Consider the following 19226-nt stretch of genomic DNA (forward strand, 5'->3'; position numbering starts at 1 on the left):
TGTCCGTCTCTGGCTGAGTTTCTGCTTGCTTTCCTTCCTGCCCTCCGATTGCCCGAGCCTTTGGAATCTTCCTCGCTAGCATCCAGAAAGGCTCTTGCCCTCTCCACCCCGAAAAAGCTTCCCCCTTTGCTCCCGTTGCCTGCTCCTCTTCCATTCCAAAACAACACCGCGGCTTTCCGGGCGGCCTGGAGAGGATAATGATAACCTTGAAGGCTAGGCACTTCACAAAGTAACGCTAAGTTGATGGGCTACCTGCGTGAAGTGGGAGGGGGCAGAGATAACCAGGTTGAGAGGGGACCCCGTGACTTGCCCAAGGTCACAAGGGGAGTTTCGGAAAACCCCCCGAAAACACAACCTAGGCTGCTGAACTCCCCCTTTCCTGGAATTTCTTTTGTCACAGCTTTTCTGACCCTTTACTGTTTTCTGTGGGTTAGGTGAAGACCAGGGAGTAGTAAATTTTGGCCCTTCTTGGGTGATCACGGAGAAAAGTAAGACTGGGAGAAGAAAGGGGGTACCTATAACCCCAAAGCTGCAATCCACAGGAAGGGCTGTTTCCAATTATCCTGGGGGAAGGGAGGAGCTGCCTTCTTGGGTGTAAGAACCAAGGCTTTCAGCACCTCCCGGCAGGGGCGACATTCCTCTCCTTCCTGCCCAATCCTCCACAGGCTGCTCCTTTCTCCCTTTGACTGAGGTCCCCACCTTAGCCCCGTTGACAACATCTCTTCAAAGACTCTGATTCTGGGTATTTGACAAGGTGTCTGGGGAGGGGGGAGAGTGGACAGATGGAGAAGCACGAAGAACAAGCAAGCCCCTTGCCCGGGCGCTGCAGCCTAGGGGGAGACCAACAAGCAGCAGCTGTGTTTTTCCATTCTCTCCTTCCTGGGTGTCTTTGCCTCTGCCTACTGGGGTGCAGAGGGACACCGTGTCTTGCACCCTTCTCTTCTGCAGCTGCATGATGGTAAACAGTGTGGTGTGCAGCCATCAGCACTAACTTGTCTGTCACTGTCTACTTAGTCTCACACAGATACGCTCAACAGCCTGACACCAAGCTCCTGCCACCCCCTGCCCAGGCCAGTTCACCCGGACCCCTGATGCAGCCACCTCAGGAGTGAGATTTCAAACAGGTCTGCTCCTCGGTTTACCAAGTTGCCTAGCAACCACACAGTCAATGGCACGAGACCCCACCCCCACCTGCTTGACTTCACACCATGCTCAGCCCCTCATTGGCTCCTGCCTGGTCCCACCTCTCAGCCCCTGGTTTTGGGAACAATGTGCCAGACCCCACAGATGCTGGACAAAGGAACCTACTGCCGCCCCTACCAAACTCCCACCAGTCACGTGCCGCCCCAAACAGACACAATGACTCCAGTGTGATACAAAGTCTTTATATTAACTCATTCCGACAGCCTCTGTCCTTCCTTGTCCCTTCTCATCCTGGTCCTCATCAGGGTTACTGGGGTCAGGTCCCCCTCCACACCACCAGAGCTGTAGCTGACATTCAGGATGGGCGTGGCGCAGGGAGAGCAGGGGAAGGTCCAGCTCCGGCTCACCTTCATCCCCGCTATTGGTGGGCTCTGGAAACATGCGCTGGCCAGAAGCAGTGGCCAGCAGAGGCAAGGTAGGGTGAAGGCTGGAGAAGAGAGCAGTCTGTCAGCACCTAGGTCAGGACAATCCCCGAGAGATCCACCTTCCTCCCAAACCCTGGCCCCAAGCTCCTTCAGTGAACTGAGGACCTGACTCCATTGGTGCAGTCGTCCTGGGGCAGAAAAGTCATCACTGGCTCCAGCTGCTTGCAGTCACTGAACGCTCCACTGATGTCCCACACGGAGACAACTCCACTGGTGTTGCCACTCACTAGGAACTGCCCGCTCCTGGGAAAGAAGGAGACTTGTGCTACACTGGCACCGCCCGTGGGGTAGAGGCCATTCATATCCAGGTGCGGCAAGACTCTGACAGTCTTACTTGAGCCTGGGAGGGGCCACAACCACTTACGGGTCCAGATCAAAGTAGATGCGCTGATTGGTGGTCACTTCCCGACTCAGAGACCACAGGAGGTGGCCCGGCTGCCGGAGATCCCAGCACAGAAGTTCAGCATCCTGAGGACAAGAACAGACGTCTGGAGTCAGCCTCTCCTCTGACTCCACCTCGGCCTCCCCGAATCCCTCGTACTTGGCACGTCTCAACACGTAACAAATGACATCCCACTCCTGACTACCCATGTGCTTTGGGCCCTGTCCAGTACCTTTCGGGCTCCTGAGAAGAAGAGGTTGCCATCAGGGTGAAAGCAAAGGTGGGTGATACCTCCTTGATGGCCCCCCAGCAAGGCAAGAGGTGAACCATCATCCCAGGCATACAGGCCCAGGGTGCGGCCATAGGAGCCACAGGCATAGAGGGGCTGGGCTGGACTAAAGGCTAGACAGGAGATGATGCCACTCTGGCCCTGCTTTTTGGCTGGGGAGAAAACAAGGAAACAGTTAGCACAGGACATTAACTAGCTACAGACCTCCACCTGCCCTGGACTGACGTGCGTACTGGGACTCATTCCCCCACTGACTGTCGAAAGCAATCTAAAGATCTCTAATGGTTCCCAGATCACTCAGTTCCCAAATGAACTTAGCATCCCTCTTCCCTCTCACACCCAACTTCTCCCTGGAAGGGATAGAGAACTAAAGGCCTACAGGGAACGGGACTCCCCTTCGCTTTCACCTTTCTAAAGTTCAGTGGTACAATGCTTGTCTAACACAAGAGCCTGAGGAGTCTCCTCCATGCTCGGAGGCTTCTGTCTCTCTGGAGCTGGCACGTGCCTCCCAGGTTCCCACAGGTGCCCCAGCTCACTCAAGGCCCCCTCCCAGGAAAGACTCTCTCATCTCCCCCACCTTGGAGGCTTACCAAATGTGGTTCGCACCTCACAGTCTCTGCCAGGCCTGGATGTGGAAAAGACACGCACAGTCCGGTTGAAGCCACAAAAGAGTTGGGAACCATCCGGGGAGAAACAGAGTGAGTGGGCCGCTGTCAACTCGTCCTAGGGGCAAGAGAGGGCTGGAAAAGGTCTGCAAAGCTTCAGTTCTCTTCCAGGAAGGAGGGCCAGGCCACAGGGAGCACAGTGCCGGGCAGGGGAGTCAGTACCAGGTGGTTGTAAGCACGAAAGGAAGCCCGGAGTTCTCCAGTGAATGCATCCCAGATGTGAATTGGGTTCTCCCGGCTGCTGCTGGCCACACTAAGAGAAACACAGTCACTCAGACCTGGCTCTGACTGTCAAAGGGAAGCCAAGTGCCCAGCCCTCTCAGCTTCTGTCAGAAGGACACTCTTAGCACCTTCTCTCTCCTTTCCTCCCTCCCTCCCTCCTTCCTGGTAGCCCTTCTTGAAACTGGATGTGTGGGCTGGGTAAGGGGATGATGGGGACCACAGTGAAGTGCACAGTGAGAGACACTACCACTTACTAGGAGGTGTCTGGCTGGGTGGAGGACATCAGAGAATACCAGCAGTAATCATAGATGGTGTCACCCTCTACCATTCGCAGGACAGGAACCTGGACAGAGATGTGGGAACGCTGGAGTCACTGGCGGGGGAAAGCAGGCAAAAACTTGTACACTGCCTGAGGGGAGCTGCGACAGTGGGAGACTAACTTAGGAGGTAGGAGAAAGCAGGTGGGGCACAAAGAACAGAACCCTTACTGTTCTAGCATTCAACTCAGGCACTACTGTCAGGCCGGGCCACCAAAGGCAGCAGATTCAGAATTCTTTTAAACACTTGTGGAAGATACAAATAATACCCTAATCTAAAGACAAAGAACCAATCAGGGTCTGTGGCATTCTATCCCTTATAAAAATTACCAGGCCCTAGGGATTTAGCACAGCGGCAACATTGATTGCCTGCCACTCGCAAGGCCCTGAGTCCGATCGTCGGCAATGCAAAAATAAATAAAAGTGCAAAGCTGCAAGGACATCTGAAATACCATGCATGTGTGTGCTCAGACAGCACTGCACCATGTGGAAGCCAGAGGACGACCTCAAGTGATGAATAGGTTCTTTCCTTCCAGTGTATGGCTCTAGAAATCTAACATCTCTACCTGTAGCACCACCCCAGATATTTGCCCCCAGACAGGATTTCCTAGATCCCAGACTGGCCCTGAACTTCTTTTTTTTAATTTATTTATTCTATATAACTACACTGTCACTGTCTTCAGACACACCAGAGGAGGGCGTCAGATCTCTTTACAGATGGTTGTGAGCCACCATGTGGTTGCTGGGAATTGAACTCAGGACCTCTGGAAGAGCAGTCAGTGCTCTTAACCACTGAGCCATCTCTCCAGTACCTGGCCCTGAACTTCTGATCCTCCTGCCTCCACCTCCAGAGGACAGGGTCACAGGTGTGTGTCATCACAAGGCTGTTTTGCCGGGAAAGGAACCAAGGGCTTTATGTTTGTGAGACAGGTTCTCTACTGAGCAGGCCGCATCCTCAGCAAACACACAAATGAACACTTAAAAAGCAAAGCGAGGGCTGTGGGCACACTGCAGTGGTAGAAGACCTGTCTGGCCAGCATGAGGCCCTTGGGTCAATCTTCTCTGCCACAAACAAGCAAGTACCTATGACCTTTCTATCCAGCGGTCTCTTGCCTGTAACCCCAGCATTTATTTGAACCCAAGACAGGAGGAACTGCTGTGAGTTCAAGGCCAACCTGTGATGCCTGAAGAATACTAGGCCAGGACTGAAAGATGGTTTAGAGGATCAAGGCAGCCAAAAATGTGTTCCTTTGTTCTTGTTTCTCTGTGTAGTCCTGGCTGTCCTCCAACTCACAGAGATCTGCCTGCCTCTGCCTCCAGGTGTTGGGATTAAAGGTGTGACCACTACTGCCTAGCAAAAATAATAAATCTAAAATAAAATTTTACAGACCAACCTAAGGTCCATGGGAAGATACTGCCTCAAATACTGAAAGACAAGGGGCAGTGGCTGGGTCGGTGCGGAGCTTGCCTGACAGCCACAAAACCCTGGGCTAGATCCCCAGCACCACATAAAACCAGGCATAAATGCCTCGGGCCTGTAATCCAATAATCTTAGTACTCCAGAGGTAGAGAGGCAAGAGGACAGTGAGTTCAAAGTTAATCCTGGATAGTGGCAAGTTTAAAGGGCTACATGAAACTCTCTCCAAACAAAATAAAAACGGAGAAAAACAGGGGTGGAGTGAGTGAGCTCAGTGGGTGAAGGCAACTTAGTTTGTGCAAACCTTAGTTTGATCTCACAGGAAGAAGGAAGGAGAGAAGGCAAGGCTGCCACAGCACACCCGCACCGGTATCTACATCACACGCTCTAATAACAACACGCAAAAAACAAAATAATTTTAAGTTTGACAGTGTGCTGGAATGTGGCTCAAAGCCCTAGCTTTGATCCTCCTCACTACAAAAACAAAACGAGATGCAGGCGATGCCAGGAAGAAAAAGAACGCCAGGCACTTTTAAATGCTGCTGCTGAGAGTAAACAGGGCTGAGCTCCGGAAAACACTGACGTCTCACAAAGCCAGAGGCTGCTCCTCTTCTTGCTTCAGCCTTCAAAGTGGTGGGATTACAAGCAGCTATGGCCGTGCCTGCCTTTTCTGTTCGCTGGCTGTGAAATGGTGTTTTGTTACGGCATAACTTGGTCTTGCCATCCATAATGTAAAGTGAACATAAGATAGTTTGCCCTATTTTTAACTTTTGCTTCATATACTCATTCTTGGGTGACTCTAGGTTCCTGTCAGTTTGGCAGCTAAAGTAAGGATGGTAGGCACACAGGGTGACAGCGTAGAAAATGAAGTCACAATTGGGTGAAGTCAACAAAGAGCTTGGTGTAATACCGTTTAAATACTTAGTAGAAAGATAGATTTAGGGGGCTGGAGAGATGGCTCAGCGGTTAAGAGCACCCGACTGCTCTTCCAGAGGTCCTGAGTTCAATTCCCAGCAACCACATGGTGGCTCACAACCATCTGTAAGGAGATCCGATGCCCTCTTCTGGTGTATCTGAGGACAGCTACAGTGTACTTATATATAATAAATTAATAAATCTTTAAAAAAAAAAAGATAGATTTAAAAAATTATAGAACGATGTGCCTAAGAAATACAGAGAAAATTAAGCCACATATGGTGGCACATGCTATGAATCCAGAGCTTGGGAAACAAAGATAAAAGACACTACTAGTTCAGAGAACTAAATAGTGAGGCCAGCCTGACCCCATCACCCTGAATCCATACCGCTGCCTACCTGAGGGATAGCTTAGCTCCACTTAGATTCCCACAGGCTCTATTGATCCTTAGCAGACCCAGCAGCTGCTGTTCTGGGCCCCTGTACTGACTTGAGGTCTAGTGTGCACCTATGATACTTGCTTCAGCTGCCAACCTGACAGGAAGCACAGAGGACAAGGGAACTTCCACTGAGGGATCACATAGACCACACTGCCCTGTGGGTATGTTTCTCCATGCTGGTTGATGTAGGAGGGTCCACCCTGTTGTAGGTATGCCATCCCTGGGCTGGTGAACCTGGACTATATTAAGACAGTGGCTAAACAAGGCCCTGGGTTCGGTCCCCAGCTCCGAAAAAAAGAAAAAAGAAAGAAAGAAAAAAAAAAAAAAAAAAAACCACGGTGGCTAAACATGAGCTTGGGAACAGCCAGTAAGTAAACAGTGCCACTTGTTTCTACTCACAGCCACAGAAAAGCCAACTAAGTTAACACCCCATCCTTAACCAGTCTTTCCATTCCTGGCCTAGCCCAACACCAATCTGCCAAATTTCCCTCCAGGGTTCTGTCTCCTCACTCATCTTTCTTCCTGAGAGCCCATCACAAGCCATAGCCTTCTTGCCAGCTTTTCTGCAGCATCCCAGTGCTCTCCAGACCTCCCTCCACCCTACTTTCAAACCTACCCATCCATGCTCCACACTGGACCCAAGACTTTGTAAGTTCAGATTCTATAGAGTATCATTCATTCTCCTGCTGAAGTATTTCAGAGACTCCACGGAGACCTTTTTCCTTGTGAAGACTTCCACTGTCTGTTCCTACCTGTAATTCACTTATCAAAACTCATCTCGGGGTTGGGGATTTAGCTCAGTGGTAGAGCGCTTGCCTAGCAAGTGCAAGGCCCTGGGTTTGGTCCCCAGCTCCGAAAAAAAAAAAAAGAAAGAAAGAAAAAGAAAAACTCATCTCTACTATTGATCCCTACTGATCCTCTCTATTGATAACGCCTTTAATCCCAGTACTCAGGAGGCCAAGGCAAGTGGGATCTCTGTGAGTTTGAGGTCAGCCTGTTCTATAAAGTGAGTCCCAGGACAGCCAGGGCTACACAGAGAAACCCTGACTTGAAAAGCAAGCAAACAAACAAACAAACAAAAATCACAATATCCACTACTTTGATTCTCAGGCCCCAAGAGATAGCAATTCCATTTATTCTCAGCCACAGGCCTCCTAAGAGCAGTCTGTTTATAATGATACTCCTCCCCTTGCTCTGTAACTCCTCCTGATGGAATGTAAATCCCTCCAGAGCCCAGGTGCTCCCTCCTCTGAAAAGCTGTCCACACTTTCACACTCCCTTGCTCTCTGCCCCTCACTGTCATGTCTAACGGAGTCTGAGGATCCTGCCTGCTCTGATCAGCAGTGCTCTCAACATCTAGGGCAAGACAGAGGCTTACTCGTTTATTTTCATTTTACATTTATGAGCACTCTGCCTGCAGGTATGGATGTGCACCACATGTGTGCCCAGTGCCCTCAGAGGTCAGAAAAGGGTGTCAGATCCCCTGCAAGAGGAGTTGCAGATGGTTGTGATCCACCATTTTGGTGCTTGGAATAAAACCTGGGTCCTCTGCAAGATGAACGAGTGCTCTTAACCACTGAGCCACCTCTCCAGTGGGTAAGGAAGGTTCATGAGCATATGGAGACAGGCAGCACTGTTAGGAACGTGAGGCCCCAATTAACTGATCCTGATAAAGTCCAAGGGTGATGGAGTAAAATGGGTGATTAGCAAGATTAGACAGGCTTAACGAGATCAGAGTTTAACGATGCGGGAGGGCAGGGAAGGAGATTACAGGATGACACTCTGGCTTCCGACTTAACTGAGGCCACAATGATGATGGAGACACAGAGAGCTAAGGAGCCAACATCCTCAGAAGTAGGAAATCTTGGCTCTTGCACCGGGGGATGAGGACTCCTCTCTGACCAATACAAAAAGGATACCAAGGATGCAGAGTATCTTAGAGGGCCAGAGGGGCAGCAAGAACACACGGTATGACAAGTCAGGAGACAGGCTGAGGAGCTAAGAGATCTAGAAAGCTCTGAAAAGACAGAGAAGGTAAGAGGGGAAGGTACATAGGGAGAAGGACCTAGTTCACACAGGTATATGGAAATCCAATCTCTTCTCTGTACCACAACATACCAAAAATCTGTTGATGGTCAGTCTCATAGATTATGTAAAATGCTGTAGCATCTGCATAGAACTTACACAAACCCTCTCACATGCCTCAATGTCCAGGTTACTTTTAATCACTACTACAGTGTAAATGCCACAGGGATCGCTGCTATGCTGAATGCTTTAGGAGATGTAATGACGAGAGAAGACACGTTCCAAACGTGTTCAGTACGTTTTATCAGATATTCTGCAGTTGTACATGGTGGAAGCACAGGCAGAGGGCCAGCTATACCAAAACGTCTTCATACACTAGGCAGGCACGCCAGCCCTGAGTTACAGTCCTACTGTAACTGACTCTTACCGGTTTTCAAACACTGAGCTCTCAGACATGGAAAGTGAGACCACTCAGCTAGAGCTAAGGGCAGATGCCTGTAATCCCACACTCCAGAGGCTGAGGCAGAAAGATCTAACTTCAAGGTCAGTTTGGGATATCAAGACCCCACCTATAAAATGGAACCAGGTGAGGACACAGCTCTGCTCTAATAAACATGGATAAAGCTAAGAGTCTGAACCCCAAAACAAACCAGGGATGGGGGAAGAAACCTTTGCAGCAAGGCTGCAAAGGAACAAGTTCACACACAGATTGCTAACAACAAGAAAAATAGAAGGCACAAGAAAAATTCGGAAAACAAATTCTCTATATCATAAACCATTAACATATAAAGAAATACCTATATATAGATATATGATGTAGACATATGTCCACATTCACAAACACTATGGGAGCTACGGTATTTCTTACACATAAATTTCATATAAAAACCTGCCTCAGCTTTTTTTGCTGGGTGTGACAGATCATGTCTTTAATCCTAACAGTAGGAAGGCAGATGCAGGCTCATCTCTGGGTTCCATGCCAGCCCATGTTACAAAGTGAGACTCTTGTCTCAAAAAAGAAAACAAAAAAACAAAAAAACCCAAACTAAATAAAAACACACAGAAAACAGAAATGGGGGTAGGCGGGCAGTGAAAGGGGCTTTCCTGACAGGAAGAGAAAGGGGAAAGACCACTGTAGCCACTGTAGCATGTGGAAATACCCACTGAACAATCTTAGTAATAGTCACTGTGCAGGCCAGGTCGCTTTGACCTCTCAATCCCCCTGCCTCAGCCTCACATGCAGCTGAGTAGCTGAAGAATAATGTCTGCTATTAAAATCCTAGAAACTCAAATGTCCAAAGGAGAAGGGCTTTGTTTTTTTAAACAAAACCTATCAAAAGCACTCAACATACACCATTAAACACAGGAACTATGAAACCTGGACCACTGTAAAAAAAAAAAAAATTTAGCATATAATTGTTGAAAGGAAAAAAGGCAGGAATCAAAACCATGTAGGGTTACAGACACATAAATGGCCCCAGTACTTAGACAGTTTCCAGAAACGACTGAAATGTCAAGTGCTGTCTTGTAAGGTGGTCGGTAATGGTGCCTTTCTCTTCGTTTGCTTATTCGTTTTGAGACAAAGTCTCATTCTGCAGCTCAGAATGGCTTGGAGCTTGCTACATAGCCCAGGATAGCCCATGTCCAGCAACCAGATTTTCCTGTCCAGGTTCTGATGATAACCTCTTCTTCACACCAATCCATTGTAGGCCTAACAAACTCTCACTGGCTCCCTAGAAAGGGCGGACCAGTGGTTCTTAACCTTCCTGATGCTGCGACCTTTCAATACAGTTGTGGTGACCCCCAACCATAAAATTATTTTCACTGCTACCTCATCGCCTGTAATGTTACTGTTAGGAGCTCTAGTGTGAAGCTCGAGGTCAGCCTTGGGTATGTAGTGAGCTTCAGGCCATTCTGAGCTGTAGAATGAGACCTGGTCTCAATACCAACAAACAAACAAAGAGAAAGCCACCATTACCAACCACTTTACAAGACAGCACTTGACCTTTATTTCCATGTTTCCGGAAGCGCTGTCTAAGCACTGGGGCTGTTTACGAGCCTGTAGCCCTGCAGCTCATACTTCTGCCTCCTGCTTTTCAACAGCTGCAAGGAGATGTTTTTCACAGTGCTTCAGGTCCCAAGTCCATGCCTTCCTGAGCTGAGCAGACTCCAGGGCTCACACTCCCCTCCTCAACATATACTTCAAGGTCAGGATGCACAAGATGGAGCCTCTGGAGCTCTGGCTAGCAGCCTACTTAGCCCCTTTTGTCAAGCACCCCACCCATCTTGCTGCCTACAGATCCTTCCGTTACCTTTACTATTGCTGTAACATATGGGTGAAAATGGATGCATGCACATCACAGTGCACACGAGGGCAGAGGTCAACTTTAGGAGACAGGTCTCTCTTTCCTCATGGGTCTCATGAATTAAACTCGAGCTCTGAGGTATGCACAGCAAGCACTCCTATCTGCTGAGTCATCTCACTGGAAGATAGCATTTTTTTATTTTTGAAACGGTAATTTTTCCTTTTCTTTTTGGCTGCGTATGTGTGTACCACATGTGTACCTGGTGTTCACAAAGGAGGGTTTGACAAAGGGGGTGTTAGAACCACTGAAGCTGGAGTATAGACCAGTCAGAGCTGCCACGTGAGACTGGGCAATAAAGAGCAGCCAGTGTTCCTAACGGCTGAGCCATCTCTCCAGCCCTCCCTTCGCTCATTCACTGTTCTGTCTGTCTTCCTCTGGGCTCCACTTCCACTCACCCCTTTATCCCCAGGTCTCTGCCTAAGTGTTGCCTTAATAGAGAGGGCTTCTCCAAACACTCTTTTTATTTTTTTCTTATTTCCAAAATAGGGTCTCACTGTGTTCACTGTGTAGCCATGGCTAGCCTTGAACTCCCAAAAATCCACCTGTCTCTGCTTTCTAAGTACTGGGATTAAAGGTATGTGCCAGGTCTAGACTGGGTGGGGTTGGATTTCCAGCACCCACAAGATGCCTCACAACCATCTACAACTCCTGACAACCTCCAGTAACTCCAGTTCCAAAGGATCTGACGCTCTGATGTCCTCTTTTGGCATCTGAGGGCACCCAATATATAAATGATAGATATGCATGCAGGTAAAACACCATGTACATCACAAAAATCAATCAAGACAGGCAAGCAGCACTCTGCCCCACCTACTTAGCCGTCTCTCTCTTTTTTTTTTTTTTTTTTTTTTTGGTTCTTTTTTCCGGAGCTGGGGACCGAACCCAGGGCCTTGCGCTTCCTAGGCAAGCGCTCTACCGCTGAGCTAAATCCCCAGCCCCTTGCTTAGCCGTCTCTTAAACCTGTGATTTACCATTACCTTCCTGCTTCATTTTTCCTGTGGCATCTATCAGGTGATACTTTACTTCCTTTTTAGTACCTATTTCTCCCCACAGAATATTAGCTTCACTGTGGACAGGGACTTTGGCCTGTTTTGTGCCTGACTATTCCTCAGGACATAAAATACAGCCCTTTTTACACAATGTTCAACAAAAATTTACTGAACCTGCTTGGCACACTGACATATGCCTAGTCAGTCACTGAGGAAGGAGCAGGTCTGGCTTTGGGGCCAACCTGGCCAGTGTAGTAAGACACTGTCACACAGAACGAGGTCTAAGTTCCTGTGAGCCACCGTGAGGTTCCACCGCTCTGAGTCCACCTCCTTTTCCTTTTTTTTCTTTTTTTCAGAGCTGGGGACCGAACCCAGGGCCTTGCAAGCGCTCTACCACTGAGCTAAACCCCCAACCCCCTCCTTTTCCTTCTACTGTCTTTAAGAAGTTCCCTGAGCCTTTTTACTTTCTCCAAAGCTCCTTTCCTCACCATGTGGCTGTTTGTTCCCATGTGGCTAACCTCGATATCTCTAAAATTGAAAAGTAAGAACAACCACAACGAAAACTACGAAGACAAGGACCAGGGCTGCAGCTCCATGGTTGAGTGCCTATCTCACATGTACCAGGCAAAACGCCATGACCAGCAGCAGCAGCAGCAGCAGCAGCAGCAGCAGCAGCAGCAGCAGCAGCAGCACAGGCCTTTAATCCCAGCACCGAGGAGGCAGAGGTAGACAGAGAGTTCAGAGTTCAGCACAGCCTGGTCTACATGCTGAGTTTCAGGCCAGCCAGGACTTACACAGAGAAACCCTATCACAAAACAACAACTGCTACAACAACCTCACCTGAACAATAACTGACAAGAAGCAATGGATTCGTACTACATGCGGGCCTGAGATATCATGCATCTACTTCCTCAGAACAGCACCCATTCCCCTCAGTTTACATCTGCTTGCTCCAATTGTCAAGTATTTGCTGTGTCCTCAGCGCACAGGCATTACCACCTCAAACCATCAAGTTCACTCACCTTCCTTCCGAGGTTCCACAACCCAATTCTACCAGATGCCTGTAATCCCAGAGCAACTATGACTAGATACAAGATACTAGAGGCAAGACAATCGCCAGAAGCTCAAAGGCCACCTGCAGCACTGAACAAGAGACCCTGTGTCAATCAACGTGGAAATCGGTGACCAATACCCAGAGTGTGTTCTGACCTCTGCACGCCCCAAGATGCATACACACTTATCACACATGCACACAAAGGCTTTTTCCTACCTATGTCTTTGAGCAGGGTATCGCGGCACATGCCTGTGACCCCAGCACTTGGAGATGTAAGCGTGAAGATCAGGAATTCAAGGTCATCCGTGGCTACTTAATGGAACTCAAGATCGATCTGCAGATGAGGCCTTATCTCAAGGGGGTTGGGGGGGGGGGGCTGACAATCCAGAAGCAGATACAACAGGATCTCTGAGTTTGAGGCCAGTCTGCACAGTGAATTCCAGCCAGGGCTCCATAGTAAGACCCTGTCTCAAAAAACATATTAAAAAAAGCAGCTAGAGGGCTGGAGAGATGGCTCAGTGGTTAAGAGCACCCGACTGTTCTTCCAGAGGTTATGAGTTCAATTCCCAGCAACCACATGGTGGCTCACAACCATCTGTAAAGAGATCCGATGCCCTCTTCTGGTGTATCTGAAGACAGCTACAGTGTGTACTTATATATAAAAAAAAAAAAAAAAAAAAAAAAAAAGCAGCTAGAAACACCCTTCTAGAAGAAGGGGGAGATGGGATAGGAGGCTTATGGACGGGAAACTGGGAAAGGGAATAACATTTGAAATGTTAAAAAAAAAAAAAAAAAGCCAATTAAAAAAAGGAGAGAAGGGCTGGAGAGATGGCTCAGTGGTTAAGAGCACTGACTGCTCTTCCAGAGGTCCTGAGTTCAATTCCCAGCAACCACATGGTGGCTCAAAAAAAGGAGAAAAAAAAAGCAGGTAGAGAGATGGCTCAGTGCTTAGAACACTGGCTGCCCTTCTAGAGGACCCGGGTTCAACTCCCAGTACACACATGGCAGATCACAGGCTTCTGTGACCAGTTCCAGTGCCCTCTTCTGCCCCCTGCAGGCACATATGTGGTATAGACATATATACAGGCAAAACACCCATATACATTACATGGGCTACATAGTTTCATGCCAGCCAAGGCTACATAGCAAGACCCCATCTCAAAACAAACAAACACTGACAAAAAACAAAGAAAATTAGGATTAAATGAGGTCTGAGTTTGGGTTCCCGGATAAGATTGTTGGATGTATACTACGAGAAAGGGGCTAGCAGTTTAGCTTAGTGGTAGAAGCTTGACAAACGGGTATAGTGGGGGACATGGGACTGTTTCTACAATCCTGCTACATGCTGCCTTAACCTTTGACTTTCCAGCCTCTTAAAACTGAGAGTGTAGATTTCCCGACAGTGCTGGAGTTAAACCCAGGGCCTATGTGCACTAGGCAGGCAACCTCAGCTCTTATAGGTGGAGCCAGCCAATCAGGAATTCAAGGCCATCCTTGGATATTTAGCTGCTTTGAGCTTGAGGCCATCCTTCTCTACCTAAGATTTTGTTGCAAAAGGGTAGGGGAGTAGGGATGCTGAGAGATGGCTCAGCAGTTAAGAGCACTGGGTGCCCTTTTAGATGACCTGGGGTTCAATTACTAGCACCCACATGACAGCTAACAATGGTCTAAAACTCTAGTCCCAGGGGATCTGACCTATCTTCTGGCTTCCATAGGTCCTGTATGGTATGCATGTGGTGCACAAATGTATATTCAGACTCATATACATTAAAACAATTTTAAAGGGGTTGGGGATTTAGCTCAGTGGTAGAGCACTTGCCTAGCAAGCGCAAGGCCCTGGGTTCAGTCCCCAGCTCCGGAAAAAAAGAACCAAAAAAAAAAAAAAAAAAAATTTTAAAATTTAAAAACAAACAACAACAAAAACCAACTTTTTACCTGGGCATGACAACAAATGATGCCTGTAGTTTCCAGAACTTGAAAGGAGGGAGGAAAATTAGGAGTTCAAGCCTAGTCTCAGCCACATAATATGTTAGAAGCCAGCATGAGACTTGTCTCAAAGAGGTGGCTAGAAAGATGGCTAAGAGGTTAAGAGCATTTAACTAGCAGAGGACCCAAGTTCAGCACCCATGTCAGATGGTTTCAAACTACCTACAAACTCCAGCTCGGCTCTCTACTGGGAACACAAAGATCCTTGTGCCTCCAGGTAAAAACCCTATTCTTCCATCCAAAAAGTTAGGGACTGAAGTCATTCAATAGTCCTGTGATCTGTGTTATCTGCTGGACCAGGCCATATCAAGTTCCTTCCACCAGGACCAGAGGTGACTAGTAATCTAAATGAACCTCACAGCCAGGGAGTCCCCAGGCTCCCACAACCAGGACCCAAGATGCCTAACAGTCTAAATGGCCTTCGTATCCTCTGTATGGCCAGAGGCTTCCCCACGTTCCCACAACCAGGACTAGAAGTGGCTAACAGCCCCAATGACCTCCATACCACCTGTATAGCCAGGATAAGGCCAGACCCTTCCTTAGGCCCTAAAGCCAGTACAGGCCCTAAGTCTCTAGAGTCCATCTTCTTGGAATAAATGACAAAATGACAAAATGACTCGATGTAATTACGCTCCCTTGTGCACTGAGATTGCATTACACCAGGAAAGTTTCCCAAATTATACTGCACTTACTACTGGGAATAAACTACCTCAGGTCAGACCCCCTAGCACCCAACCTGAACCAGATTCCCTTTCCTGCCTGCTTGCCACCTGCAGAGTCCTCTGAGCTCTGAAGCACATACCCATGCCCATACTTAAAAATTAAAAAGAAATCTTGTTTCGTTTTTTTTTTGTTTGTTTGTTTTTGTTTTTGTTTTTGTTTTTTTTTATCAAGACAGGGTTTTCCCATATAACCCTAGCTGCCCTGGAATGCCATCAGTAGACCAGACCAGCCTCAAGCTTCCAGAGATCCACCCACCCCTGCCTCCCAAGTGCTGGGATTAATGGAAAGGAGGAGGGAGAGAGCAAACAGACATGGAGTCTCACAACACTGCTCAGGTGCGCTGCAGCTTGCCGGCTGAAGTAAGCACCTGCCTGGGACTTTTAGAGCATGTGTTTTAATGTGCAATGATTTACTTACTGACATGCATTTGCACACCACCCAGAAAAACACAACCAGCTCTTCAACCACGGTTCACTTCTTTTTTTTTTTTTTTGTTTTTTTTTTGTTTTTTTTTTTTAAATAAGGTGTTTTTTTTTTTATTTATTTTATTTATTATATATCTAAGTACACTGTAGCTGTCTTCAGATACACCAGAAGAGGGCATCAGATCTCTTTACAGATGGTTGTGAGCCACCATGTGGTTGCTGGGAATTGAACTCATGACCTCTGGAAGAGCAGTTGGGTGCTCTTAACCACTGAGCCATCTCTCCAGCCCCACGGTTCACTTCTACACAAGCCCAACCCAAACACAGGAGTCTAGAGCCTGCTGTCCAGTTGAGGATGACCTCGAATTTATCCCTCTTCTCCACCTCTGGAGAGCTGTGATTACCAGTAAGTCAGCACACCCAGCTGATGCAGTGTCGGGGCTCAAACTCGAGCTCTGAGTGTAACGCTAGGCAAGCACTCTACTGACCGAGCTCCGTCCCCAGTCCCCAGCACCAACTGGAAATCATTCAATAAACACCTAGAAACACACATTGTCACAGAAAACACAGAAAGACTGACTAGTCTTTCAATGACTTCCTAATTCAAGGCAGAAAACGACGTTATGTGGAAATCCACGGTGAAGGAGGAGCCTGTCTGTGAACAGGTGACCCGTGGACACACTGTGTTCATCGGCAGGAAGGGCTCCACCGTGCATCGAGGTGGCTGGTGAAGGTGCAGCCCCTACCCTTACCATTTCGGCATAATCCACCTGCTCGCTTTCACTGTACAGTTCTGGGGGCAGGTTGTAAATCCGTAGGACATTGTCAGCACTATTGGTCAAGATACAGGAACCGTCAGGGGCCCTAAAAACACAGGAAAATTAGAAAACCCGACAGAGCTGCAATCTCCAGCTGTAGTGCTAAGGCTACATTCAGCCTTTGAGTCCTCGAGAAGACACCAGCTCAAGGGAGACAGACTGGTGTGGAGGGAGAGTGGTGACACGCTTCTGTAACTCCAGCTACTGAGAGACTGAGGCAGAGGACCAAGCTCCAGGCCAGGGGGCAACTTGACAAGACCCTATCTCAAAACAAAGCAAAAAGGGGCTGGGCTGCTGGACACCCTGGGGTAAATCCACAATACTAGAATTAGCAGTAAGGAGCCACAGGGGAAGGGAAGGGGAAAAGCCTTAACCTAGGTACTCACCGGTATTCTATTGCTCCTCTACAAACCCTGGGGTTTGTTTTATCTTTTGTTTTGTTTTGCTTTCCCTCCAGACAGTTTCTCTAGGTAGCCCTGGCTGTCCTGGAACTGGACCCATAGACCAGGCTAGCCTCGAACTCAGAGATCTGCCTGACTCTTCCTCCAGTGTGCCCAGATTAAAGGCATGCGCCCGACTTTGTTACTGTTTTTATTTTAAGACAAGGTCTCACACTATGGACAAATCAAGCCAAATAATGTTGAGATTACAGGACTGTCATCCCACCCCGAGGGGCCAAGTATGGGTAGGTTTTAAGATGAAACTCCCGAAGCGGGCCATCTCCTTGCCTGTCATACTTACCACTTGCAACCTTTCAAGAAGTTCTCGGAGCGGGTGCTGAACTCGGACCAGGAGCCACTGAGGTATTGGGGTACCTGAGAGAAGCTGTAGCTCCAAAAGCTGGAAAGGAGATGGACAAACAGACGTGGGTCGGCAGAGCAAAATGGAAGAGGAATGGAGCTGAGGACTGGTGGCTGTCATTTTCACAGGTCCAGGCTCCTCAGATTCCAGAGTCACTTACATGTCCCCCTCATCCACTGCAGCGGGTTCCTCAGACACACCTTCCATGGCTTCCCCTGACTCCAACTCGGGCCGATTCGTTTCTTCTACAGGAAGGCTGGCATTTTCAGGAACTTCTTGCTCCTCGATTCGAGGACTCAACTCACTGGAAATATTAAATTCTACTTCCAGAGGAGCTGAGTCCCCTTGTTGAAGCTCCTGGGACACAACCGAGCTGGCCACGGCATCTGTGGCTACCTGGAGTTGGTCATCTCCACCGCATGGCGGAGGCACCGGTTCAGAGTCTGTATTTTTGTCCGCGGGGGAAGCTTGGAGCACTGGGGCTGGGACCAGGTCAGAAGGGAGGCTATCCGGAGCTAGGCGTAGCTCCTCCGACGTCTTCATTCTGCAGACTTAGCTAGCGGAAGGCAGAGACTAGGCGAGCCTCGTTGAGCCAGCTACCAGCTGCCGAGGCTAGACTGCATTACCGTTCCCAGGGGTCCCGGCGCAGAACTGCACAGCCCCGAGTCTGCTTTCCTCTTCCGGAAAGAGTAAGCTGAACCCCGCAACCAAAAGCAAACAGAGGAAACGAAGGTCCAAAGCGAAGCGCCTAGGGTCGCTAGGCGCCGCCAGAGTTTCTTACTCTCGCGGGAGTCGGGCCACCTTCCGATAGGCTCGCCGCATCTCCACCCGAGTCTAAGCAGTAAGGCGGGAAGGAAGGAACCCTACTGCGCTTGAGAGTTCCTAGAGGTTTCTGGGAGGTGTAGTCTGAACTGGCCTTGGTGAAAAACCACACGAGCTCCCCCTATCATCCCCTGGGGGTAATTCTTAAAGCACCTATCCTCCCTGGCCTGCAGAGGGCGCTTAATTTCTACAGTTTTTGCCCCCCCCTTGAATATCTTGCTTTGAATCCCGCAACCTCGAAATAAGATTTCCTTTCTCCCCACCTCCCTCTCGTCCTTTTTCCCCTCTCTCCCTCCGTCCCCCACCTTCCCTTCATTCATTCGACATTTATTATTTAGTTCTTATTTCCTACCCAGCGCTGTACGAGGCAACTGGAAAAAATAGCAATGTATTAAATAGTGTACGAGTTCTTAATCTCCACAAATTTCCGTTGCTGTGCAATTGAAGGCTGTGAAAACAATCTTTACAGATAGTGATAAGGACTGTACAGGAAATTAAACAAGGTGGTGTGATATAAAGTATCTCGGAGAACAGGTTAGTTAGATTGAGATATTAGGAAAAGCCTTTCTAAAGTGACATTTTAGCTGATGAGGGGGAAAACAATTTAGCTGCCCGTGTTGGTTCATCCCTGTACTTGGAAGGCCTAAAGCAGGAAGACTGCCGCAAATCGCAGGCCAGCCCTGGCTACAAAGACTCTGTTTCAAAAAGCCAAAAAGATGACTATGATTATCTAGCTGGATAGGAAAGAGCAGCGCAGTGGCCCACTTAAAATAGATCGTAAAAGCTTAATTCTTTCCGCTCTTTTTACTTGACACAGTGGCAGGAGTCCTCCTAAACGGTTTCCACTAATTTTGTCCTCACAGCTCTATTTTAGACGACTTTTCACAAAGCGTTCGTGCTGGCGGCAACATCTCAAGCAGAACCCTGACTCTGCAAGTCCCC

At 48.5% G+C, this 19226-nt stretch overlaps 1 protein-coding gene across 3 annotated transcripts; it reads right to left on the reverse strand.

The window, feature by feature from the left end:
• Positions 1–1369: 1369 nt before the first annotated feature.
• Wrap53 (WD repeat containing, antisense to TP53) lies at positions 1370–18203 on the reverse strand. 3 transcript variants are annotated; one of them, XR_015630362.1, is made up of 10 exons: positions 17623–18203; positions 17403–17501; positions 16596–16707; positions 3441–3529; positions 3127–3217; positions 2906–3022; positions 2243–2451; positions 1993–2096; positions 1734–1871; positions 1370–1630 (listed from the first exon to the last, which is right to left on the reverse strand). XR_015630362.1 is itself a non-coding variant. In XM_087570425.1 (10 exons), the coding sequence occupies exons 3-10, from the start codon at positions 16596–16598 to the stop codon at positions 1390–1392; spliced, it is 1008 nt and encodes a 335-aa protein (XP_087426551.1). In that variant the 5' UTR covers positions 16599–16707; positions 17403–17501; positions 17663–18203; the 3' UTR covers positions 1370–1389.
• Positions 18204–19226: the final 1023 nt, after the last annotated feature.

The sequence above is a fragment of the Rattus norvegicus genome, chromosome 10 (assembly GCF_021556685.1).
Source record: "Rattus norvegicus strain SHRSP/BbbUtx chromosome 10, alternate assembly SHRSP_T2T, whole genome shotgun sequence".
NCBI lineage: Eukaryota > Metazoa > Chordata > Mammalia > Rodentia > Muridae > Rattus > Rattus norvegicus.

What these genes read in the sequence shown, in the direction of transcription:
- Wrap53 (XM_087570425.1), bottom strand. An exon ending in TGAGGTGCGAACCACATTTG is followed by an intron (nt 2,452 to 2,889) that starts GTAAGCCTCCAA and finishes TTTTCTCCCCAG; the next exon opens with CCAAAAAGCAGGGCCAGAGT. An exon ending in GACTGCACCAATGGAGTCAG is followed by an intron (nt 1,631 to 1,733) that starts GTCCTCAGTTCA and finishes TCTCTTCTCCAG; the next exon opens with CCTTCACCCTACCTTGCCTC.